We start from the raw sequence: 22,871 nt of genomic DNA, 5'->3' as shown, positions 1-22,871 counted from the left end.
AGTAACTACAAAAGGTGAATTAATCACAAAAAGGTCTTAAGTAACTACAAAAGGTGAACTTAACAAAAGAGATATTGAGTAACCCAAAAAGATATAATCTAACCAGAGAAGGTGAGAACTAAAGAGTCAGCAATCCTGGAGAAAAGTGTCTGCTGTGATTGGTAGACATGAAATTTAGGGGAGGTGACACAAGAGAAAAAGATCTTTAAAAATAGAGGAAAAAAAGACTGAAGAGGACAGTCAGTCACCCAGGCTTGGAGTGAAGGATCAGTCACTCAGAGCTGAAGGGAAGATGGACATTTGTTCAGAGATTCAGGCACTGACTTGGAGGAGCAAGCTGAAGGCAGACACCCAGACTTCTTTAAGACTGTCTCGGTTGGTGAGTGAAAAGCTGACTTAGTGACCCTGCCTTTCTGGAGGCATGAAACCTCCAGGAAAGGCCCAACTTCTTGAGACTCTCTTCCCCTGGTTGGGGCTTAGAAATTCCAACTGGTATCAAAAGAAGCCAGAATTTTCTCTATCTCATTCCTTAATATCTTCCTTCTATTATAAATATTGTAAATAAACTACCATAAATTCCATTTACTTTAGTAATTTATTTTGGGATTTAGAAATTAAATCTGTGGCGACCACATATATAAATATATTCAGAGTCCCAACCACAATTAATTCTAACAGTGGATAACATTGTCAGACCTGTATCTTAGGGAAAATTACTTGGCAGTTGTGTCAAGAATGGACTGGAGTGGAGAGAAATTATTTCAGAACTCTAATGAGAAGGCTATTGAAACAGTCCAAGTTGAAATTGGACTAGGGAATTGGTTGGGTAATTAGAGAGGGGAATGGAAGGAAATAAACATTTATATAGTGTCTACTCTGTGCCAGGCACTGGGTTAAGCACTTTATAAATATTTTCTTATTTGATTGGAGAGCAGGGACATGTATGAGAAATGCTGTGGCAAATGATTGTGGGGTGAATGAGTATGAGGAATCAAAGATGTCACCTAATTATTATTGTTTTGACCCAAAAGAAATTTCCCACCAACTCTGCAAGATAAGCTCTTTCCCAAGTACTTCTCCCCCCAACTGGAACTCCCCCCCCTTCCCATATTAATGATAATAACTGAAAAGAAAGATGTACTCAATTTTGGCAGCATGTTATTATTATTATTATTATTTTAAAACCCTTACCTCTAGGCAATGGGGGTCAAGTGACTTGCCCAGGGTCACACAACTGGGAAGTGTTTAAGGTCAGGACCTAAGGTCAGAACCTAGGACCTCCTGTCTCTAGGCCTGACTCTCAATCCACTGAGCTACCCAGTTGCCTCCTGCATGTTATTATTATTGACTATCTCATTTGTCCAGCATTTTGGTGCCTTTTCAAGTTTACTTTATTTACATTTAATTTAAATTAAACGAAATTGTCATATTCCTAGTATAGTGGGGCTTATTTTCACTTTGCATTATTTTGTATTTCTTTTAAAAATAGTATGTTACTATAGCAGCTTCTCTTATGTAGCAAAGAATTGGAAGCTGAGGGGATGTCCTTCAATTGGAGAATGACTGAACAAGTAATGGTATATGATCATAATGGAATACTCGTGCCATAAGAAATAACAAGCAGAATAGTTTCAGAAAACCTGGAAAGACTAACATGAACTGATGCAAAGTGAAGTTAACAGAACCAGAAGAACATTGTATACAATAGCAATATTCTATGATAAACAAATGTGAATCAGCAATATAGTGATTCAAGACAATTCCAAACACTCATAATGAAAATTTCCATTTGCTCCTAGAGAAAGGACAATTGAATCTAATTGCACACTAAAACTATATTTCACTTTCTTCTTTTTTATGCTTGTTTGAGATCTCCCACAAAATGACTAATATGGAAAAACATTTTACATGATTGCACATGTAAAATCTATAGAGAATTTGGGACTCAATTTTTTTTGAAAAAAAAAAAGGGGGCTATAAAACTGGAAAAATAGTTTCATCATGCCTTTACTTTATATCAAAGAAATTTCCAGATATCTCTCCATTATCTTTCCCCTTTAAAATGAAAAACAACTATAAAAAACCAACTGACACTTTTCCTGTGTCCCAGAAACAGTATATAGCATTTCACACCCATAGTCTGCTACAGCTCTACTGAAACATAAGTCTTTCCCAATCTTTTCTCTGAGGATAAAGATTGGTCATGACAGTTCTTCAGTCTTTGACTTCCTTTTAGAGTCCTTTTCATTTATATTATTGTAAAGACTGTTCTTTTATTTAAAAATGTGTACCACTTCAAACAAATCTCATGTTTCTCTGAGTTTCTCACATTAGCTATTATGAACATCATGATAAAATTACATTACATTCTCACATAACAGTTATTTTTAGCCATTTCCTAACTGATGAATATTGATTCCATTTGGAAAAGTCTTTTTCTTTTTTACTACTGTACTATAAAGAATGCTATTTTGGCATATATTACATATATCTTTCTTTCATTTGCTTCCTTGGCATTTATACCTAATGTAAAAAGATATTAAAAGTTTATTGACTTTCTCACTTAGTTCAAAATGAATTACTCAAATTTTTGGGTTGTTGGACAGATTGACAAGTATAACAGCTTTTAGTGTTCCTGATTTCCTACATTCCTCCTGTATTGGCTATTTCTTTTACCACCTTTTAAATCTGATGAGTACGAAACAAAAGCTTATTGTCATTTTAACTTAATCTTTTCTATTATTAGGGATTTATGAAATTTTTTCACATGACAATTTATAGCTTACAGTTTTAAAAATGTGTGTATCATACACATACACACATAATATACATATACACACATGCAAATGTATATACATACTATGTGTATATATACATGTATATATATAAAAGTATTAAGGAATGGTTTTTTATCTGTTTTCTATAGATTTTAGGTGTCAGGTTTAAATAAATATTTAATGTGAAAATTTTCTACATTTTATGAATTTTCTTATGTTTGTAGTTTTATCAATTTATATATGCAAACACTTTAACATTTTATGTAATGAATATTATCATTTTTGACTATTAGGCTCTCTTCTTTCCCTTGCCTGATTATGAATGATTCCCCTTATCCATATTTATATTGTTTAGTGGTTTTGAATTTATTAGAGTATAAAGTATAAGATGCTAATCTAGATCAATTTTCGCCAAATGCTTTCCATTCTACCCAGAAGTTCTTGTCAAATAAAGAATACCTTCACTTGTAGTTTGTATCCTGAATTGCTGTGAGCATTTCTAAATCTCCTTGACTTTTCTACAGATATATTTTTCTGTTTTGAATCTGGATTGAGATCGTTTTAATAAATTGCTACTCTGGCTACAGTTTGAGTTTTCACAGTACTGCCTCCTCATTGTCTTTAGAGTTTTGAAAGGACTTCAATTTATTTTTCTTTAATATTTTAGTATTTTATTTTTCCCAATTACATGAAAAAATAATTTTAACCTTCATTTTACAATTTTGAATTCTAAATTCTCTCCCATCCTCTCTTCCCTCCCCCACCATTGAGAACGCAAGCAATTTAATAAAGGTTAAATATTACAGTCATGCAAAACATATTTCCATATAAGTCATGTTGTAAAAGATGAAAAAAAGGCAAAAAACAATCAAGAAAAAGAAAGCTAAAAATATACTTCAAAATGCATTCAGATTAAATCAGTTCCTTCTCTGGAAGTGAATACCATTTTTTCATCATAGGTGTTTCAGAATTGTCTTGGATTATTGGGAATTACAAATGTTGGGAGGGATGTGGAAAGGCGGGGACACTGATACAGTGTTGGTAGAACTATTAATTGATCCAACCAATTTGGAGAGTAATCTGGAATTATGCCCAAAGAGTTATAAAACTGTGTATAACTTTCGTCCTAGCAATACTCCTATTAGATCCATTTCCTGAGATGATCAAGGAAAAAGGAAAAGAATCTACATGCTCTAAAATATTAATAGCAACTCCCTTTGGGATGGGAAAGAAGTGAAAATTGAAGCAATATTCAATAATTGGGAAATGACTAAAAAGATTGTGGTATATTATCATGATGGAATACTACTGAGTTTTAAGAAAGAATAAGAAGGTTGAATTTTAGAAAAATATGAAAAAAAACTAGCATGAAATAATGAAGAGCAAAATGAGCAGAACCAAAAGAATATTATATATGTTAGGAATGGATTGTTTGAAGAATAACTGGATACTTACCTCCAGAGAAAGAACTGATAAATAGAAGTATGTATGTTATGATTTTACACACACATCTTTGTCTTCTATTGATTGAGCCTTCTATTGATTGGGGTGGAGAGGAGTATTGGAAATAGGTTGGAATTTGCAATGTAACAAAATAAATTAAATTTAAATTAGTATACCAGAGCTTGAGCTGTTATAAATATTTTAGAATATATAGGTTTCTTCCCTTTTTATTTTTAAAAATCTCTTTGGGATACATACCTAGTAGTGGCATTGCTGGGTCAGAGAGTATACATGGTTTTATAGCCTTTTGGCATAGTTCCAAATAGCTCTTCAGAATGGTTGAATTTGTTCACAATTCTACCAACAATACCTTAGTGTCCAGATTTTCCCACATCCCCTCCAAAATTTATTATTTCTTTTTCTGTCAAGTTAGCAGATCTGATAGATGTGAGATAATACCTTGGAGTTGTCTTAATTTGCATTTCTCTAATTTATAGTGTTTTAAAGCATTAAAAATGTCTATAGGTTTGATTTCTTCATTTAAAAACTTTTCATATCCTTTGACCATTATCAATGGGGTTTAAATTGTATTAATATTGTATTCGTTCCTTATATATTTGAGAGATGAGGCCTTTATCAGAGAATCTTGTTTAAAAAAAAAATTCCAGTTTCCTGCTATCCTTGTAATCTTGGCTGCATTGAGTTTTATTTTATTTTTTTATTCAAATATGTTTTATTTTTTAAATTTCTGAAATTATAAGATATAAATTATCTCCCACTGTCTTTTCTCTTGCCCCTCTTGGAGATAGTAAGCAATTTGATCAGGGTTATACTTGTATTATCATATAAAACATACTTCCATACTGGTATTGCTGTAAGAAAATTCCCACATAAAACCCAACCCCCCCAAGTAAAACCATAAATAAACTGAAAAATAATAATGATTTGTTTTGTTTGTACAAATCCTTTTTAAATTTTACATCCTGTAATGCTCTCTATCTCTTGTTTGGTCATAAATTCTTCCTTTATCCACAGATCTGGCAAGTAAACTCTTCCATGCTCCTCTAAATTGCCTATGGTACCACTCTTTATGTCTAATCATGCTTCCATTTTGAACTTAACATGGTATATAATGTGAAGTGTTTGTCTATACCTTATTTCTACCAAACCAAATACCACTGTTTCCAGTGAGTCAAATAGTGAATTTGTATTCCAAAAGTTTAGATCTTTGCATTTATTAAGCACATGATTTCTATGGTTGTTTTCTGCTGTGTATTGTTAACTTAATCTATTCTACTGACCCCCCACTCTATTTTTTTAAATCTAGTAACAGATTGTTTTGATAATTACTGCTTTGTAATACAGTTTGAGATGTGGCACAGCTAGGTCCCCTTATCCTCTGTGAGTGAAGAGCTCTAGAAGTCAGTGCCTCACATTCAGTTGCCCCCAGTTGAATGTAATGGACTTCTCCACTAGCAGCAATGCAATGATCCAGGACAAAACTGAGGAACTTAGGAGAAAGAATGCTATCCACATCCGGAGGAAGAATTGTGGGGGCAGTTGATTGGGGATGAAAACTCTAAACAATCACCCTTGTGCAAATATTAATAATATGGAAATAGGTTTTGATCAATGACACGTAAAACCCAGTGGAATTGCTTTGTTGGCTACAGGAGGGGAAAGGGAGGTGGGGAGGGAAAGAACATGAATCATGTAACCATGGAAAAATATTCTAAACTAATTAGTCAAATAAAATTTTTTTAAATCACACACACACAAAGATTCAGTTGCCCCCCAGATCTCCTGCTGGCATGCCAAACAAGGTATGCAATGGGCTGGGAATTCTTGCCATAGTGTGATAGACTTTTCTGCTGACCTGGGGAGGATATTATTTCACTTGATCCTTTTGCTGGTGTTAGCTCTCCAGGATTTGTTTTGAGGTATTATTAAAATATTTTGTAAAGGAATTTGGGAAAGGTTGGGTGAGTCTCTGCCATTACATTATTATCTTCACTCTCTTCCTCATTTTTTTAAATGATAGCTCTTGATATTCTTGATCTCTTATTCTTTCAAATCAATTTGTTATTTATTTTTGTGTAATTCTATATAGCATCTCTTTAGTAATTTGACTGGTCTAGAGAATAGTTTGATTTAAAATTATAATGTAGGAAGTGAATAGTATATTAATACTTCCTTGTGAAATGATAAATACATTTCTATTTGGAATTCAAAAGAAGACAAGTCTGTTTGCTGTACAGCAAAGTGATATTTCAGAAATGCCTATATTATAAAAATGAAACTAATTCAGAGTGAAATTAACACTTTTTATAACTTATCTTTTTTTCCCCCCTAGGTAATATATTTGTGGTAAGCCTGGCCATCGCGGACTTGGTAGTGGCAGTCTACCCATACCCCTTGGTCCTCACATCTATATTTCACAATGGATGGAACCTGGGATACCTGCACTGCCAAATTAGTGGTTTTCTGATGGGTCTGAGCGTCATTGGATCCATATTCAACATCACTGGCATTGCTATTAACCGCTACTGCTATATCTGCCATAGTTTCAAGTATGACAAGTTGTATAGTAACAAGAATTCCTTCTGCTATGTAGTTATAATTTGGCTGTTGACATTCGTGGCCATTGTGCCCAATTTGCTGATTGGATCACTCCAGTATGACCCCAGAGTCTTTTCCTGCACATTTGCACAGTCTGTCAGCTCCGCATATACAATAATAATTGTGACTTTCCATTTTATCACCCCCATCATCATTGTTACCTTCTGCTACCTGAGAATATGGATCCTTGTCCTTCAGATAAAACGAAGGGTGAAATCTGACAAGCAACCCAAACTGAAACCACATGACTTCAGGAACTTTGTCACCATGTTTGTGGTTTTTGTGCTTTTTGCTCTCTGCTGGGGTCCTTTAAACTTTATAGGTCTTGCAGTGGCTATTAATCCCGTCAAGATCACTCCCAGAATTCCAGAGTGGTTATTTGTGTCCAGTTATTACATGGCCTACTTCAACAGCTGTCTTAATGCCATTGTTTATGGATTATTGAACCGAAATTTCAGAAAGGAGTACAGAAGAATTATAATGTCCCTTTGCTCAGCAAAAGTATTCTTTGTGGATAGCTCTAATGACATGCCAGAGAGAATGAAAAGCAAACCTTCTCCTCTAATGACCAACAACAACCAAATAAAAGTGGATTCTGTGTGAAAAGAGGAACATTACTGCTCATGGATTTGTTTTTCTTCATGTACACAACCATAGTTAAATATTCTCCAGAGGAGTTGATTGTTCATTGAGAAAACCTTTAAGAATCTGAATGGCTACAGTATTTTTAAGCCAAGGCTGAAAAAGTTTCAGACTTGAAAATGTGCAATGTCTTACAGTACTTAAAATGTGTTTTACAGTTAGAAAAAAAGGAGTGTACAGTTCTTCCAAAGTAGTATTATTTCATGTCATTCCCCAGTTGGTAAATGGCCAAAGGATATAAACAGGCAGTTCTTAAAAGAAATCAAAGCGATCTATAGTCATATGAAAAAAGAAGTGCTCTAACATTGATTAGAGAAATACAAATTACAACTCTTAGGCATCACTTCACACCTTTGGTTCCAAGAAGCTATAGCATGAGCAGAAGTCACACCTCACTAAAACTGTTGTAACAGAAAGGCTAAATTAAGTCAAGGGTAACTGACAGACTTTCCAAGTATGTGAAAAATTCCTCCAGTGGAATGGGTGGATGAGAAAGTTTTGTTCCAATGGCAGCTAAAACAGGTACTGTGGAATGCTTAGAACTTGGTCAGACATTAGAGATGCCAGGGTCATCCACGGTTTATGAATCGTCATCGGTCATCCTAACTTTTATCTTGTCTGAACTTTAATGATTCTGGAAGACAGAGACTGCCAACTTTTTGCAACTTTGCCTTACTTAAAGCCAGTTTAAGCACAAGTCAAGACTTCATCATATGTTGTCATTGGTCCTCTTCAAAATGAAGGACAAACAACATTAATTTGGCTAATGTAACAGAAGAGGAAAATGACAAATGTTGGAGGGGACATGGGAAAATTGGGACAGTAATATACCGTTGGTGTAACTGTGAACTCCTCCAACCATTTTGGAGAGCAATTTGGAACTATGCCCAAAGGGCTATGAAACTGTGCATACCTGTTAACAGAGCAATACTACTACCATTAGACCAGGATCCCAAAGAGATTTTTTAAAAAAAGGAAAAAGAAAAGGACCTATATGTACAAAAATTTTGTAGCTGCTCTTTTTGTGGTAGCAAAGAATTGGAAACTGAGGAGATATACATCAATTGGGGAATAGCTGAATAAGTTGCAGTATATGATGTGATAGAATACTGTTGTGCTATAAGAAATTGTAAGCAAGATGCTTTCAGAAAAACCTGGGAAGACTTACACAAACTGATAAGAAAATGAAGTGAGCAGATCCAGGAGAATACTGTACAAAGATCATTGTATAAAGATCAACTATGAATGACTTAGCTATTTTCAATAATACAAAGATCTAAAATCATTCTGAAGGGACTTATGATGAAAAATGCTATCCACCTTCCTAAAAAGAACTGACAGAGAATGAATGCAGATTGCAGCATACTTTTCAAAACTTTGTTTTCCTTGTTTTCTTGTTTTTGGTCTCTTTTCTTTTGTAGTATGTCTAATACGGAAATGTGCTTTGATGACTGCGCATGTATAATCTGTATCAAAATTGCTTTTTTTATCAAGGGGGGAGAATGGCAGGGAGGGAGAGAAATTGGAACTTAAAAATGTTTTAAATGAATGTTAAAATTGTTATTACATGTAATTGAGAAAATATAAAAAATTTTTGAAAAAGAAAAAAGTTATTCAGACTTGAGACATTTTTGGAACAAAAATATTGAGTTAATCTAACATCAATTGGCAAACAATGTTTTCCTTCATTATATTTAAAAAACATTAATATCTGATAGGTGTTCCCTACCTGACTTTTATCTTCCTAAAAATTTCTTCTAAACAAATGAAGAGAACGGTTCATTTTTAAATGATGTAATGTAAAAGAGGGAGAACGGTCATGACCGATTCTAATTGTAGTAATTCTGGCTGGCTACTCTAAGGGCAGCTAGGTGGTGCCATAGTGCATAGAATGCTGAATCTAAAGTCAGGAAGACTCATCTTCCTAAATTCAAATCTGCCTTCACACACTTACAAGCTGGGTGACCCAGGATAAGTCCCTTACCCTTGTTTACCTCATCTGTAAAATGAGAGGGAGAAGGAAATGGCAAACCACTCCAGTACCAAGAAAATCCTAAATGGGGTCACAAAGAGTTATACATGACTTGAAAAAGACTGAACAACATATCTCCACAATATTATGGTTAATTCTGCTTGTTTTAATTCATCAAGTATTTATTAAGCACCTAATAGGCACCTAAAGTAGGCACTATGCTAGGCACAGTTTACAAATATAAACATAGCATAGTGCCTGCCATCAATGAGCTTATATCAGGCAGAAAATTATTTTTAAAATATCTGTGAAATCAATTGTTTTAAATGGTTTATATAATATAATGAGGTCAATGATTTTTCCCTTTCCCTTGATACTAATTGACCTTTTGGCAGAGTTGTATGTAATTGTAGAGGTTTGAAGCCCTTGTAGTAAGAAAGTTTACCCATTAAATGAGAACTAGATGTCAAATCAGTCTTTGAAATGTCATGAAAAAAATTACTTTAAAATTATGTTTGAAAGTAAAAGTTAATTAAGCTCTCTTAGAGACAATTCATTATTTCACAGGATTGACTTTAATCAGTAATCCAATGTCACTTAAAAGAAATCAGTCGAATAATCTACCCAGGAAAAACCAAGTGGATGAATAATATATATTGCTAGATTACAAGTTAGATTGTGACAAGCAATCATCTGAATTGTTCCTTCAGTACCTCTTGGGAAAGGCATTGCAGATGGAATATAATATAGACTCAGAATTATATGGGAGAGTGGGCTGAATTGCATTTGGGAAATTGTGTAGCATCTCAGTGATTCTCAGATTTTCAGAGCTGTAAAAGCCTGAATTTTTAATACCATTCTCTACTAGTTGGTACTTTTCATTGTTTGATTATTTCAGTCATGTCTGACTCTTTGTGACACCAAGGCAACACAGCTGAGTTAAGTGACTTAAGTGTCTGAGATCAGATTCAAACTCAGGTCTTCTTGACTCCAGTCTTGGGAACTCTGTCCATTGGGTCAACTTGCTGCCTCTGGTGGATATCATATAGCTGCAAATCATAGAATCTGCTCGTATTGGAACCATCAAATTATGGGAAACCTTCAGGACAATGAAAAGGCTGGTGTTGGCTATAGGGAAGCTGCAGCATAATATGAACATGAGTATGTGGTTTAAAAAACAGCCTGAAGGACACATATCGTTGGGATACAATGTGGGCTGTGAATAAATATGCCAGGAGACTGGGTTAGTGATTTTTGAATATGACAGACTTAAAAAAAACCCATTCGTTAACAGTATTACCAGTCAACCCTAAGTATCTATTTTTTAAACTAATCTATTCCATGAACAAAAATGGCTGAAGATATTTATTCAGATATTCGTCCTTCCAAGGTACCTGTATTTGAAATTTTTAGGACTGATACTTTTTAAGCAGTACATAGTAATTTATGAAACTATCATCATAACCCCTAGTTTTTATTATTATAATGTTATATATTATAATATACACTATAATATTATATTACTATAATTTATCATTATAACCCCTCATTTTTTCAAACTTTGGAGGAATATGGAATTTCATACGTTAGTTTTTCTAATTGATGTTTATCACCTTAAGTATTGACACATTTTTTTCTATCTCAACCATTTAAAATGAAGCATATTTTCATACAAAGAATATAGAGACCTCTTATTTAATCATATCAGGTGGTGTACTGTTACAAAGTTTTTTTGGCTTGTTTTGTTTGCTCTGTTTCATGAAGGGCTTTTGGATGTATTCACTTTTCTCAACTTTTTTCATTTTTAATTATATCATAGTCCCATGTCACTAAAATTTATTCAATCATTCTCTTATTATTGAATATTTAGGTTGCTTTTTTAAAATTGTAAATAATAATACAATAAAAATATTTAAACCAAAGGAGAACAAATTGATAAAGAATCCTGATAAAAACTTAAGAATAACTGAAATTTTGGCATGTAATGTATAGAAATTGAATTGTTTTAATATAAGTAGATATAAAATAAGTTTAGTTGTGTTGACATTGATAGACATTGAAAGAACCTTAAACGTCATCTAGTACAAAAACAAAAAATAAACAGCAAAATAATGCAAAATAAAGAAAAAAAGAAGAGAAAGGTCAATTTGAAAAAAAGAGGATATTGGCTTTATCTTTCTTAACTTTTGCTGACTCCAGCTTATACTTGGGTGATTAGGATGACTTGGCCTTCTATTAAATGATTTTTAACTATTATTTGTGAATCTATTTATAAGGCAAAGTTGGGATGATACTAGGATCTATGGGGCCAGGCTGAAATTATAGTAGGAATTCTTTAAGTTGTCTAATGTATGGGGCAGACAAGCAGAAAAAGTGATTGCTAAAGTGGGAATTCAAAGGTCAGCACTTGAACAGGATGTTAAATACTGGGTGTGCTGAAAGAGAATACAAATTACCTGCCTGAAAAGACTCAACAAAGCTTTGGTTTATGTTATGGTATAAAGTAATGGTATGGTTGTAGGCGAGGGCTTACATCCTTCCCTGATTCAGTTGGCCATATGGGTATGGGATCAGACATAATCATTCAATGATTTCTAAATATAATCCTGCTGTTGTCTAGTCCAAAGCACTATTTTAGCAACAAAGAGAGTTGTTAATGCTCTCAAAAGAAAGATGGAAAAGAAGGATGGAAGGGGGAAAAGGAAAAAGGAGAGAAGGAAGGAAATAAGAAGCTAAGGAAAGAAAAAAAATGAAAGAAGGAAACAGGAGAAGTAGAGGCTCTACTGTTGGTTCTAACACAAAGTAACTAAGCATAGGCTTGCTAGATTGCAATGTGTTCTAGTGGAAAGAGTACTAGTCCTGGAGTGAGGCCAGGTTTTGAATGGCTTTGAATTTCTGCTTCGAATACCAGGCACTTCACTTCTCTGAACCTCAGTTTTTTCATATGTAAAATGGGAAAAAGGACATGAAGTTCTTACCTCATAGGGTTGGTTTGAAGGTCCAACTGAGGTAATAAATGTGAATCACTTTATTAGCTTTAAAGTGCTATATAAAGACCAGTTATTAACAACAACCACACAAAGATAAAGTGAATTGGCATAAAAATGCTACATGTTAATAAGATGTCTTTTAAAATATATGATAATTTTTCTCTTTGGTTCCACTAATTCCAGATCCCCCTCGGATAGCTTTCTGGTTTTGCATTTGCATGTTGCAGTATATTTCAATCACAGGAGCTAAAATAGTCACTTCTTCAGTTCTTCAGACCCTTGTTAGCTTGTTTTTAATAAGGAAAGAGGGTTCTAGTCTTGGATTTAGTGACTTTAAGGCCACAAGGGAACGGCTTTTGAAATTTGTTTTGGTGGTATCATTTGAGAACCAACTGCTGCTTATCTTGCTAGGGTTTGGGGTACTTATTTGGACTGTTTATAAATAAGCCTTGGAAGGCATTCAACCAAAGTATGAAAAAGGGATTTTTTCTAGTCTGATTTTGATTGAGGAGTTATTGGAACTTTCCGAAGGGTATCAAAGGCCTTATTTCTATTATTTTACAGGATGCTAATCTGCCTGTTTCCTTAGGCTGTAAACTAGCATGCATTTAGAAAAAATAAAATGTGACAGCATTCTGAAGTTATCTGTCTCTAACATAAGTGTTCTACCTCCCCCCCACCCCCCACAAAGATTCATGAACTCTTTTAAGGCCGTTGCAAATACCTTTTTCATTTTCTATCATTAGGACTTAGCACATAGTAGATACTTAAATGTTTGTTGACCATCTGATTTTTTAGCAAATAACCAACATAGAATTCAAATGAGAACCTAGTGGCTAGGAAGAATCATTGGATTTCCCACAAAGGTTGTAAGACTTCTGTTGTTATCGCTTGATCATTTCAGTCATGTCTGACTCTTTGTGAGTCCAATTTGGGGTTTTCTTGGCAAGAGATACTGGAGTGATTTGCCATTTCCTTCTCTGGCTCATGTTACAAATGAGGAAACTGAGGCAAACAGAGTTAAGCAATTTGCTCAGGATCATATAACTAGTAAGTGTCTGAGTTCAAATTTAAACTTTGGTCTTCCTATTGCCATCCACATAAGACTTCTAGAGTCACTTATTTTCTTGGTGGATTATACTAAGTATCTCATTAACAAGTGAGATACTTCATGTAAAGCACTTTGTGAACATTAACAACTGCCAGATAAATGCTAGTTATTATCACTATCATTATAGAGACTTTAAAGCTACACAGAGATAAATTGGCTAGTGGAAAGAGAAATGTCCTTGAAGCCAGGGAGATCTACATTCTAGTCTTGCTCCCAACACAAAGTGTCTTTGTGACCCTGGTCAAGTCACTTTGATACTTGTGCTCTGGATATCTTTCAAGGATTCCAGGTTGGAGAATAGGTGCCAATCTGCATTGCTAGAGGGAGTTTCTTTATTTGTGAATGATCTATTCTAAAGAGATTACAAGCCCTTTTCCAATTAGAGCTACATATATATGCTTATGGGTATGAAAATGGTATGTGTACATCGTATCACTACACGGACAATGGCAGATAGAGTAACTCTTTGTATCGATATCCTCTGCACAAAAGTGTGCATTTTGTAATTTTATACCTAAGTATGTGTGCTTATGTAACTATGTAGAGATAGATACATATATATGGACCCTGGTAGAGTAACTCTTTGTATTGATACCATATGCACAAAAGTGCAAATTTTGTAGTTTTATATATGTGTGTTTGTGTGTATGATTACACGCCCATACTCATATACATATACATGCATACAGGCAGCAGTGGATAGAACGCCAGTTTTAGTATTAGGAAGACATCTTTCTGAGCTAAAATTTGTTCTCCAGCACTTACTAGCTGTGTGACCCTGGGCAAGTCATTTAACCCTGTTTGCCTCAGTTTCCTCAGCTGTAAAGTGAACTGGAGGAGGAAATGGCAAACCACTCCAGTAGCTTTACCAAGAATACCCCAAATGGAGTCATGGTGAGGTGGATATGATATCTGAATATCATTCACAAACTGCTTATAAACATTTGTGTATATATAGGGAAGTAAAGGAGAGGAGAATAAGCATTTATATAACACCTACTATATGCTAGGCACCTTATACAATGATCTCATTTGGTCCTTACAGCAACCTCCATTATACAACTGAGGAGAATGAATCACATATGTTAAGAGACTTCCCCAGAGTCATACAGTTAATAATTATCTGTGGTCAGATTTGAACTCGGGTCTTTCTGACTTCAGCTTCCTCACTCTAACCACTGTGCAATACATGTTTACTAGTTTGGATAATTTTTAGCAGTCTCTTATTACATACCCAAGTCTTCCTAATGACGCCTGTATTACTGTTGAGCATCAATGTGCTGTTTTGTGAGTGTCTGAGTAACATTTCTGAATTTTTATGATGAATCTTCGTGTACAGTGTCAAGCTTGGCATTCTGTCCTATAGTTCTAAGCTGGAAAGATATATGCTCAAGCCTCAATACAATGAATCTATTTCAAAAGGGGAAAATGGCATTTCAAAATAATTTCAAATTCTTTTTAATGCAATGCTTTCTGATCCAATTTATAGTTCATTAGTACTTTTTCTTGGCTATTTGAGTTGCCTGATTATAGGGACAATTAGCCCTGTCAGAGAGTTATCTTTGTCTTCAAAGGCAACTGTCAATACCGCACAGTTAAAAGCACCATTCAGTTAACTTTTTTAGGAAAAAATGAATTTTCTGAGAAATCAGTCTGAGATCTTCTTTAATTTGCACATTGTAAGTCATTTGTATGATCAGAATAATACCAGATTGGGACAAGAATATGAGAGACAGATATAACATAAAAATACAAGCAGTCTAGAATATATAAATATTAGTTATTAATTCAATATTGTTTGGGTGACAGGCTGAGACATGTCCATAGATCTAAGCTTGGCTAATTACTAGATTATACACATAACTAGAATCACATTAGAAAACACATTCTAAAAGATTGATATTTGTTGAATGGTTTTAGCAGTGTTTTATAAGATAACTTGGAGATAATATAGCTTCGATATGAATTAATTATTATCCCTGTTGAGCTGACTCATCATAACTGAATGCTACAGCATCGATGAGCAAAATAATGTTGGATTTCTTCTGAAATTTCTCTGTCATAGCATGAAGGAAGAAGACCCAGGATACTTTATCATGGAAGTTAAGGAAAGCTTGTGTTGTTCCACATTAATATGTAAAGCTAGTTAAAAATTAAACAATAATTATTATGCTATCTGAACACGAGTATTTTATCTAGCATAAGCTAGTCTCCAGTGGTGCTTAGATCTCTTTCACATACATCTAGTGCTAGTTGTAATGATTTTAGCATGACTTGTGGCCAAAAGTCTCTACTCCTTGTTAGAGATTTCTTACAAAGTGCCCGAAAGCTCTAAGTAATATTTCCGTTGTGTTATGTTTAAATTCTTTGTGATTTATGTCAGGATCTCAAGGCAGGGAGCCAAGATGTGTCATAAAGGGAAGAACGAGCCAGAAGGGTTCTAGTGTGGTCAAAGAAGCAGAGTAAGAGTTGTCATGAAAGGTCACTGGGAATGCTAATCACCACTTGCTGTGGGAGTTGAGTAGATGAGAGACTTGAAGGAAAGCTGCAAGAAAGAAAGGGAGGAAAAACCGTAACATTTTATTGGATACTCAAATGATGCAATTGGGGAAATTGTGACTGCTGCTTGTGGGGAGGATAAAATGCTGGTCTAAATTCAGGCCCTATTTTTTGTTCTTCAGTGTACTTGAAGCAGTTAGGGCAAGCATAGGAGAATACTACTAGCCCTTTAAATATCTTGTTTTCTCATCACTGCTTTGCTAATTTAGAAATCTGTATACATTTCTAGAAAGCTAAAATATTACAGAATCACAGTGCTTCAGGGGACAATAGAGATCATCTAATTAAAGCCTTTCATTTTATAAGCTAAACTTCAAGTCTCCCATTTCCCAGTCTAGTGATCTATACCACACTTTCTCAGTAATAGTTTTTCAATATATGCTAATGATTCCTTTCCTTCAGAATGGACTACATAACCCAGCATTGATCACTGTAGTTGTTAATTGGCTTAACAAATCCCAACATAATAAATCCACTTATAAATTTATTTTTAAACCCCTTAAGCGAGGTAGGTATTATAATTATCTCCATTTTACAGATAAGGAAAGTGAGTCTGAAGAGAGTAAATGATTTGCCAAGGTCATACTAAATAGTGGAAGATGGATTTGAACTTGGGTCTTTCCAAATCTAGGCCCAGTGCTGTATGCACTCTGATATCACCTACCTGTCCCTTATATCTGATATAACACTGACAATTGATTAGGACACTTTTAAATTCTTCTGCCTGGCTCTAATTGCACTGCTACCACGAATATGCGGCTTTGGTTTGTACAAAAGCAAAGGATGCATTATTCCTTAAGCAATTTTTGCCTTTTTAGTTAGTCAAATAATTAATTCCTAGAATTTTAGGGCTGGAATAGATTTTAGAGATCATTTTACTGAATTCTCTCATTTCATGTTCAAAGAAAATGAAATTTAGAGTTTCGAAGTAAATTGCCTAAGTTTGTACAGTACTAGAGCCAAAGTTTTCTGACCCCCAGCCCAATGATCTCACTGATGGCAGATGAATCTACACCCATTTGCTCATTTGTTTTGCATTTAATGTATTTTTAGTTTTTGTTTAGTAGGTAGCAATATATTCAATTTAATCTTATATGAGGAAGTTCAATACAACATACTGGTTTAAGTTCAAGGAATGCAAACTGTGGCATTTAGTATATAATGAAAATGACATGATAATTTCTAAAGGGGTAGCCCATGCCTTAAAATGTTAGTTCCTTTAAGAACAAAAACTCATAAGGCTGTGCATCAAATATGCTGATGTAAGTAAACAGAATGACACAAATTTATTCAGTTGTCCCAGAGATCTTGAAAACTGGGCCTAGATCACAACGTTTACAAGTGAATAGAATTCATAGTGTGTCAATAAGAAAGAAAATATCAACATTCAAATCACTGTATACATTTTCAAGCTTTAAGACTAACTACATCAATAAAGAGATGCTCCTATGAGCACTAAGTTGTCACTCATTTAAAAACTATCAATTCAAATTTCATGAAATTTTCCTATAAGATAGATAAATGACACAAACTTAAATGAAGCATATAAAATTTAGAGACCCTCACTTTCCTTACAAGTTAAGCTTTCTTTAGAAACAAAATAATCATATTTAAAAATCAATTAATTTTGATAAATTCACAAAGAAAATCCAGCATAACTTTTGACTCCGACAAATTATTGAGTCCTGAAGGACACAGAGAAGAGTAAAAGACTCTGGAAAAGTCTTGGGAAGTGCCTTTAGCTGTAATTAAGTTGCAACAATCTCATTGCAATCATCATGATTTCATAATTCTGTGGATCTGCAAACCATATTAATATAGGTGTTAGATCCCAAGGGGGTCATTGACAATCAGAAAAGATCCAGATATGCACAAATGTTCATAGCAACATATTTATGAAACAAAGAACTGGAAACAAGATATATACTCAAAGACTGAGGAATGACTATATCAGTTATGGTATATGAAGGCAATGGGATATTACAGATGACAAAGAATTATGAGAGACCATGTGACAAAGAAGACAGACAAATAGTTTTTCAGTCAGGTAGTTCTGGATTGAGGAAGCCAGTTTGTTTAGTGGACAGAAGATCTGAGTTCAAATCTGACCTCAGATATTTACTAGTTGTGTGACTCAGGATAAATCACATAAGCTCTGTTTACCATAATCTACTAGAGAAGGAAATGGCAAACCACTCTAGTATCTTTGCCAAGAAAACCCCATGGATAGTAATGGCAAAATATGGAAGTCTACAGGGTAACAAATATTTGGGCGTGACTAAATGACTGAAAAAGGAAGTTCTGGGTTCAAATGTTGTCTCTGACACATGCTAAGTTACCCTAGTCAATTACCTACTCACTGCACAGGCAAATTGGAAAAGCTAAATTTTCAAACAGTGATGACTCTGTTTTGATAGAGGATGTTTCATCATGGGAGTTCCCTACACTAATGAAATCATAGATCTAGGTCCCCCAGGCTCCCTAAAATAATCCAAGAAAACCACCAAAATAATTTTTTATCATTTTAAATAACTGACATTTCTAAAATGTGGATATTTCTTCCCTCAGGGTAAAAAAGAAAACCAAAAGCAAATAAAAGACAAATAATGCAAAAGTTCTAATCCCTACTTAACATGAAAGAAACCAGAGGCTCTGAGAATTTAAGTGACTTGCTAGGATCACACACCCAGCAAGTGTTGAAGCTTAGATTTAAACCTAGGACTTTTCTGTCTTATAATATATTACGTTTAATCAAAATGGGATAAAAAACAAAAATATTACAAGTATTTCTTCAGTACTAGAGAAATTTCTAAGAGCAGAATTTATAGTAGTGCACAATAATGACTATGTGTATCAAATATTTCCGCATCAACCTAAATTTTGAATAACAAAACTGAAAACAACTTTAAAGAAATACAAGAAAGTAAATATAGAGATAGTTAATGTACATGGCTAGGTATAACAGATATAATAAAATGGCAGTATTACCAAATTAAAGAGTTAATGACATATCAGTGAAAATTTCAATGGACTATTTCATTGAATTAACAAAATATGAAATATAAATATAAATAGCCAATAATAGTATTAATGGGAATTAAGAAAAACAAGGTGAGAATGGGACAATTGTATTTCTAAACTTCTAGTTATACTATAATGTAGTATTTATTAGCACTATTTGGTACTGGATTTAATACAGAAAATTTTGTAAGTGAAACAGAATGGATAACTTGGAATTCAAGCCAAAGGCTCTAATAGGATAATGCTTGTTATATCCAAGTTCACAAAACATTGGGGAAGGAAAACATTATCCAAATAAAAATCATTTGGAAAATAAGAAAGCAAAAATGGCATTATGTCACATAATATATCATGTATTATAGTGAATTCCCCTCACTGGATATTTTTCAGGGAAAGGCAGAATGATGACTGGCAGAGAATGTTGTAAAAGGGATGTGTCTTCAGGTACATATTCAGGACTCAGTAGCAATTGAAGTCACCCTTGAATCTTTGATTATGGAAAAATAATTTAAAATGTTTGTAGGGCTGTAAGAGAGTCCCATTATTACACTGATGTTGGAGCTACATTTTGGGGGAATAAACATAATAAGAAGCAAAATCATCATATTCTATATTATAATAATACTTTAAGTATCATTAAAAGGAAAATTTACTTGTAGAGTTTGATTTTTTCATTATCTTTCTTCATTATCTATTTAAGTTAAAAGTTAATATATGCTATTCATAGTTTAAGTAATTTAGAGTTTGTTGTATTTTGTTTCAAAGACTGGGTCTCCACTCTAACCCAGCCTTTAATTGCAGAGTCTGATTAGTGATCAGCATGGTAGCTTTGACCTCTTTTTCTGACCCAGAACAATTTATCCCTCTTTGGCAGTCCAGTAGCCTCCTCCCTATCCCCTCTTTTCAAACTGGTGCAGGGTTTAAGTGCAGACATCTGATTAGCTTTAGCCCTTCTAGATAGCTCAGCACTCCTGAATTCAAGTGATCTACCAGTCAAGACTCCCTCTCCCTAATTTATTTTTAAAATTCATTTCAATCAACTCTGTTTTCATTAATATTTATTAAGTTTAGAGTAAAAACATCCCACTTTTAGCCCCTCTTAATTATCCTGCCTTCTGTCTTTTTATTTTCTTTTTATTTTTTGTTATAGATTTGCTTGTTTATTGCCTCCTCCATTGATTTGTGAGCTCTTTGAGATCAAGGACTGTCTTTTGCCTCTTTAGGTACCTCCAGAACTTAGCACACTGCCTGGCATAGTAGATACTTAATAAATGTTTATTGACTAACTGACAATGAAGCAAATTATAACCAAATTCTATAGTAGGTAGAATTGCATCTCTCTCTGCTTACATATGATAGTATGGGAAAAGCAAATAATTGATCAGTTATTTTACTTTGGAAGAATGAAAGGGATCCAGACTGGGACAGTGCTTTGTAATTAAAGAATCCTCAAAATGTGCTTTATAGTGTTTTCATTGCTGCAAATAAATCTCTTTTTAAATTGAAGTTGCCTTTCAGAAATATTTTAAACTAAATATTTTAAGGGTGTCTGCATGTGTACGTGGCACTCATTCATTCAGTGACTGAATTTTTATTAGTTGTAAATTATTTATATTAGTTGTATTGCATAAAATTTTAACTCATGCTCTTGAGATTAGTAGGCTGTATGAGTGCTTTCTTATAATAAAGGACCATTTAGAGGTTGTCTTCTACTTTTCTGGAAATACCGTAATTATGTACACCTGGGATATGATGAATATGTAGTTCCAAATTACAATGTTGATTTATCTTACAAATTATAATCAGTTTTGGTTCCTAGATCCACATTCTTGGCATTTTACCGTGGAATTAATGTTCTAACATTCTGATGGCACCAAGTTCATTGTAACTCATTATGCAGTGCCAACAATGCTGGCCCACTGCTGTGATACTGAAGAAATGACTTGTGTTTGAAGTCCCAGCAGAGAATTTCACCTGTAGCTTTTCTTTATGTGTTGAGTTCTTAGGAAAAGCTTCATGTTTTCTGACGTGGGGATTCAGTGTGAAAGGGAATATTTTCTTTGGTAGCGTAGAGATGATCCACATTGAATTCCTTTCACATCTGAGTGGTTACATCTTGCTCACGGAGACCCAGCCACTCTTTGTGCTCCAAGACACCTATGCTCTCAGCAGAACATCTCTTGTTTTTAAGAGGAATTGGAGGACAAGAACAAGGATGAGTCCCATTCCTTCTTTAGCTTCATGAATTTCTAATTCCTGTGCTAAAAACGGGCACTTAGCTGTCCTTGAGATTTCTTCAAAGATGTTTCCTGTTTTTTACTATGTCCTTATTTAATCATTAGGATAAAGAGGTATCTTGTACAATCTGGAAAGTTAGAATATCATCACGTGTCCTGATGAAAATTAATGTAAAGCACTTCATAAGTTTTAAAGTGCTATGTGTCAGCTGTTGTTTTATTTATTATTAGAGAGTGCATTGTTATTATTGTTGGTAGAGTTATATACTCATTTCCTCACAGATGGGGACTTTGTTGTTGCAAGTAAAATTTAATTTTTTATTTTAAACAAGTGATCTATGACTTGATAGCCTTTGAATACTCTAATGGCAATGAGATTTTTTTAAAGTTCTATGTCTTGTTGTAACCAATGGAAACCTACTGGATAGGGCCTCCTAGAATACCTGCATAGATAAAGTTGCATAAAAATTAAATATGCATACATATATACACATACAACTATATTAATACTGATTCTTTTTTATTCTTTATTATGAGGGATTGTACTCTAGGGGTCATAGGAGGAGAGCTGTATTTGCAATGAACATGATATAAAAGCAAAAGACATTGATGGCTATTTGCACACAATGAAGACCTTACAATCTGTTTTATACATATTTATATATATATACATACATGCATGCATGTGTATATAGATGGTTGTGAATCCTTACCAGAATCATATCATCATTTTCAACTATTGCTGATTTATTCTCTTTTTATCTTCTAAATGTTAAATAAAAGTTGCTTCAAAGTCACTTTTAAGTCCTTCTTCACACATGGATTAATTGGTCTGAAAGCCTGTCAGATCATCTTCTTGCTTACAGATCATAAATTACCTTTTTACATTGTGAAGGATGTTTTTCCTGGCAGTATATGTGCATTATTCTCATCCTCAGTTTTTGAACTGTGTGTGTGTTCAGTCTCATCCTGGTTAGACCCTGGCTTCAAGAATTTACCTTTGCCTCAATCTATATTCAGAGGGATACCTGGAGTATTGTTTTCTAAATCTCATTACAAATTTATCTCCCTTATGAAAGAGGCGTATTCTTGCAAAAGTCTTATGTAAAGATGAAAAATACCATTTACTATTATAATAAAATCATAGGTTTGATAAGGTTGGAAGGATGGACTAGACTTGTTATTTTATTGTTATAGACAATTCCCATTGCAAAAGCAGGCTGGAAGTCTTAGAAGGTTGCCTTGAGCATTAAGTGGGTAAGCTAGAAACTATCCAATGCTAGACTTGCACTCATGTCTTCCTGGCTTGGATTTCAGATTTCTGTTCACTATTAAACACTGCCTTTCAATCCCACAGAGAACCAAGTCACAATCATCACTGAGCATCCCAAAATTAATATCAAGTAGTATTTGTGTCTGAGTGCTCTTGCTGTGTAGACATCCCCTTTCTCTCCTACATCCCTTGTGAGAGTTCTTTCAATAGGCAATCAATTTCTCCCA

The 22,871-nt window shown here is 34.0% G+C and overlaps 1 protein-coding gene across 1 annotated transcript in view; it reads left to right on the top strand.

Annotated features, from left to right (window-relative positions):
- MTNR1A (melatonin receptor 1A) overlaps nucleotides 1-9,047 on the top strand; it is a 32,794-nt gene extending 23,747 nt beyond the window's left edge. Inside the window, exon 2 of the mRNA XM_001368216.3 lies at nucleotides 6,574-9,047. Within this exon, the coding sequence (XP_001368253.1) occupies nucleotides 6,574-7,442 (869 nt within the window). The 3' untranslated portion in view covers nucleotides 7,443-9,047. The remainder of the gene's footprint in view (nucleotides 1-6,573) is intronic.
- Nucleotides 9,048-22,871: the final 13,824 nt, after the last annotated feature.

The sequence above is a fragment of the Monodelphis domestica genome, chromosome 6, assembly GCF_027887165.1.
Source record: "Monodelphis domestica isolate mMonDom1 chromosome 6, mMonDom1.pri, whole genome shotgun sequence".
In the NCBI taxonomy this organism is placed as follows: Eukaryota; Metazoa; Chordata; class Mammalia; order Didelphimorphia; family Didelphidae; genus Monodelphis; species Monodelphis domestica.
This window is presented reverse-complemented; position numbering and strand designations above follow the sequence as displayed.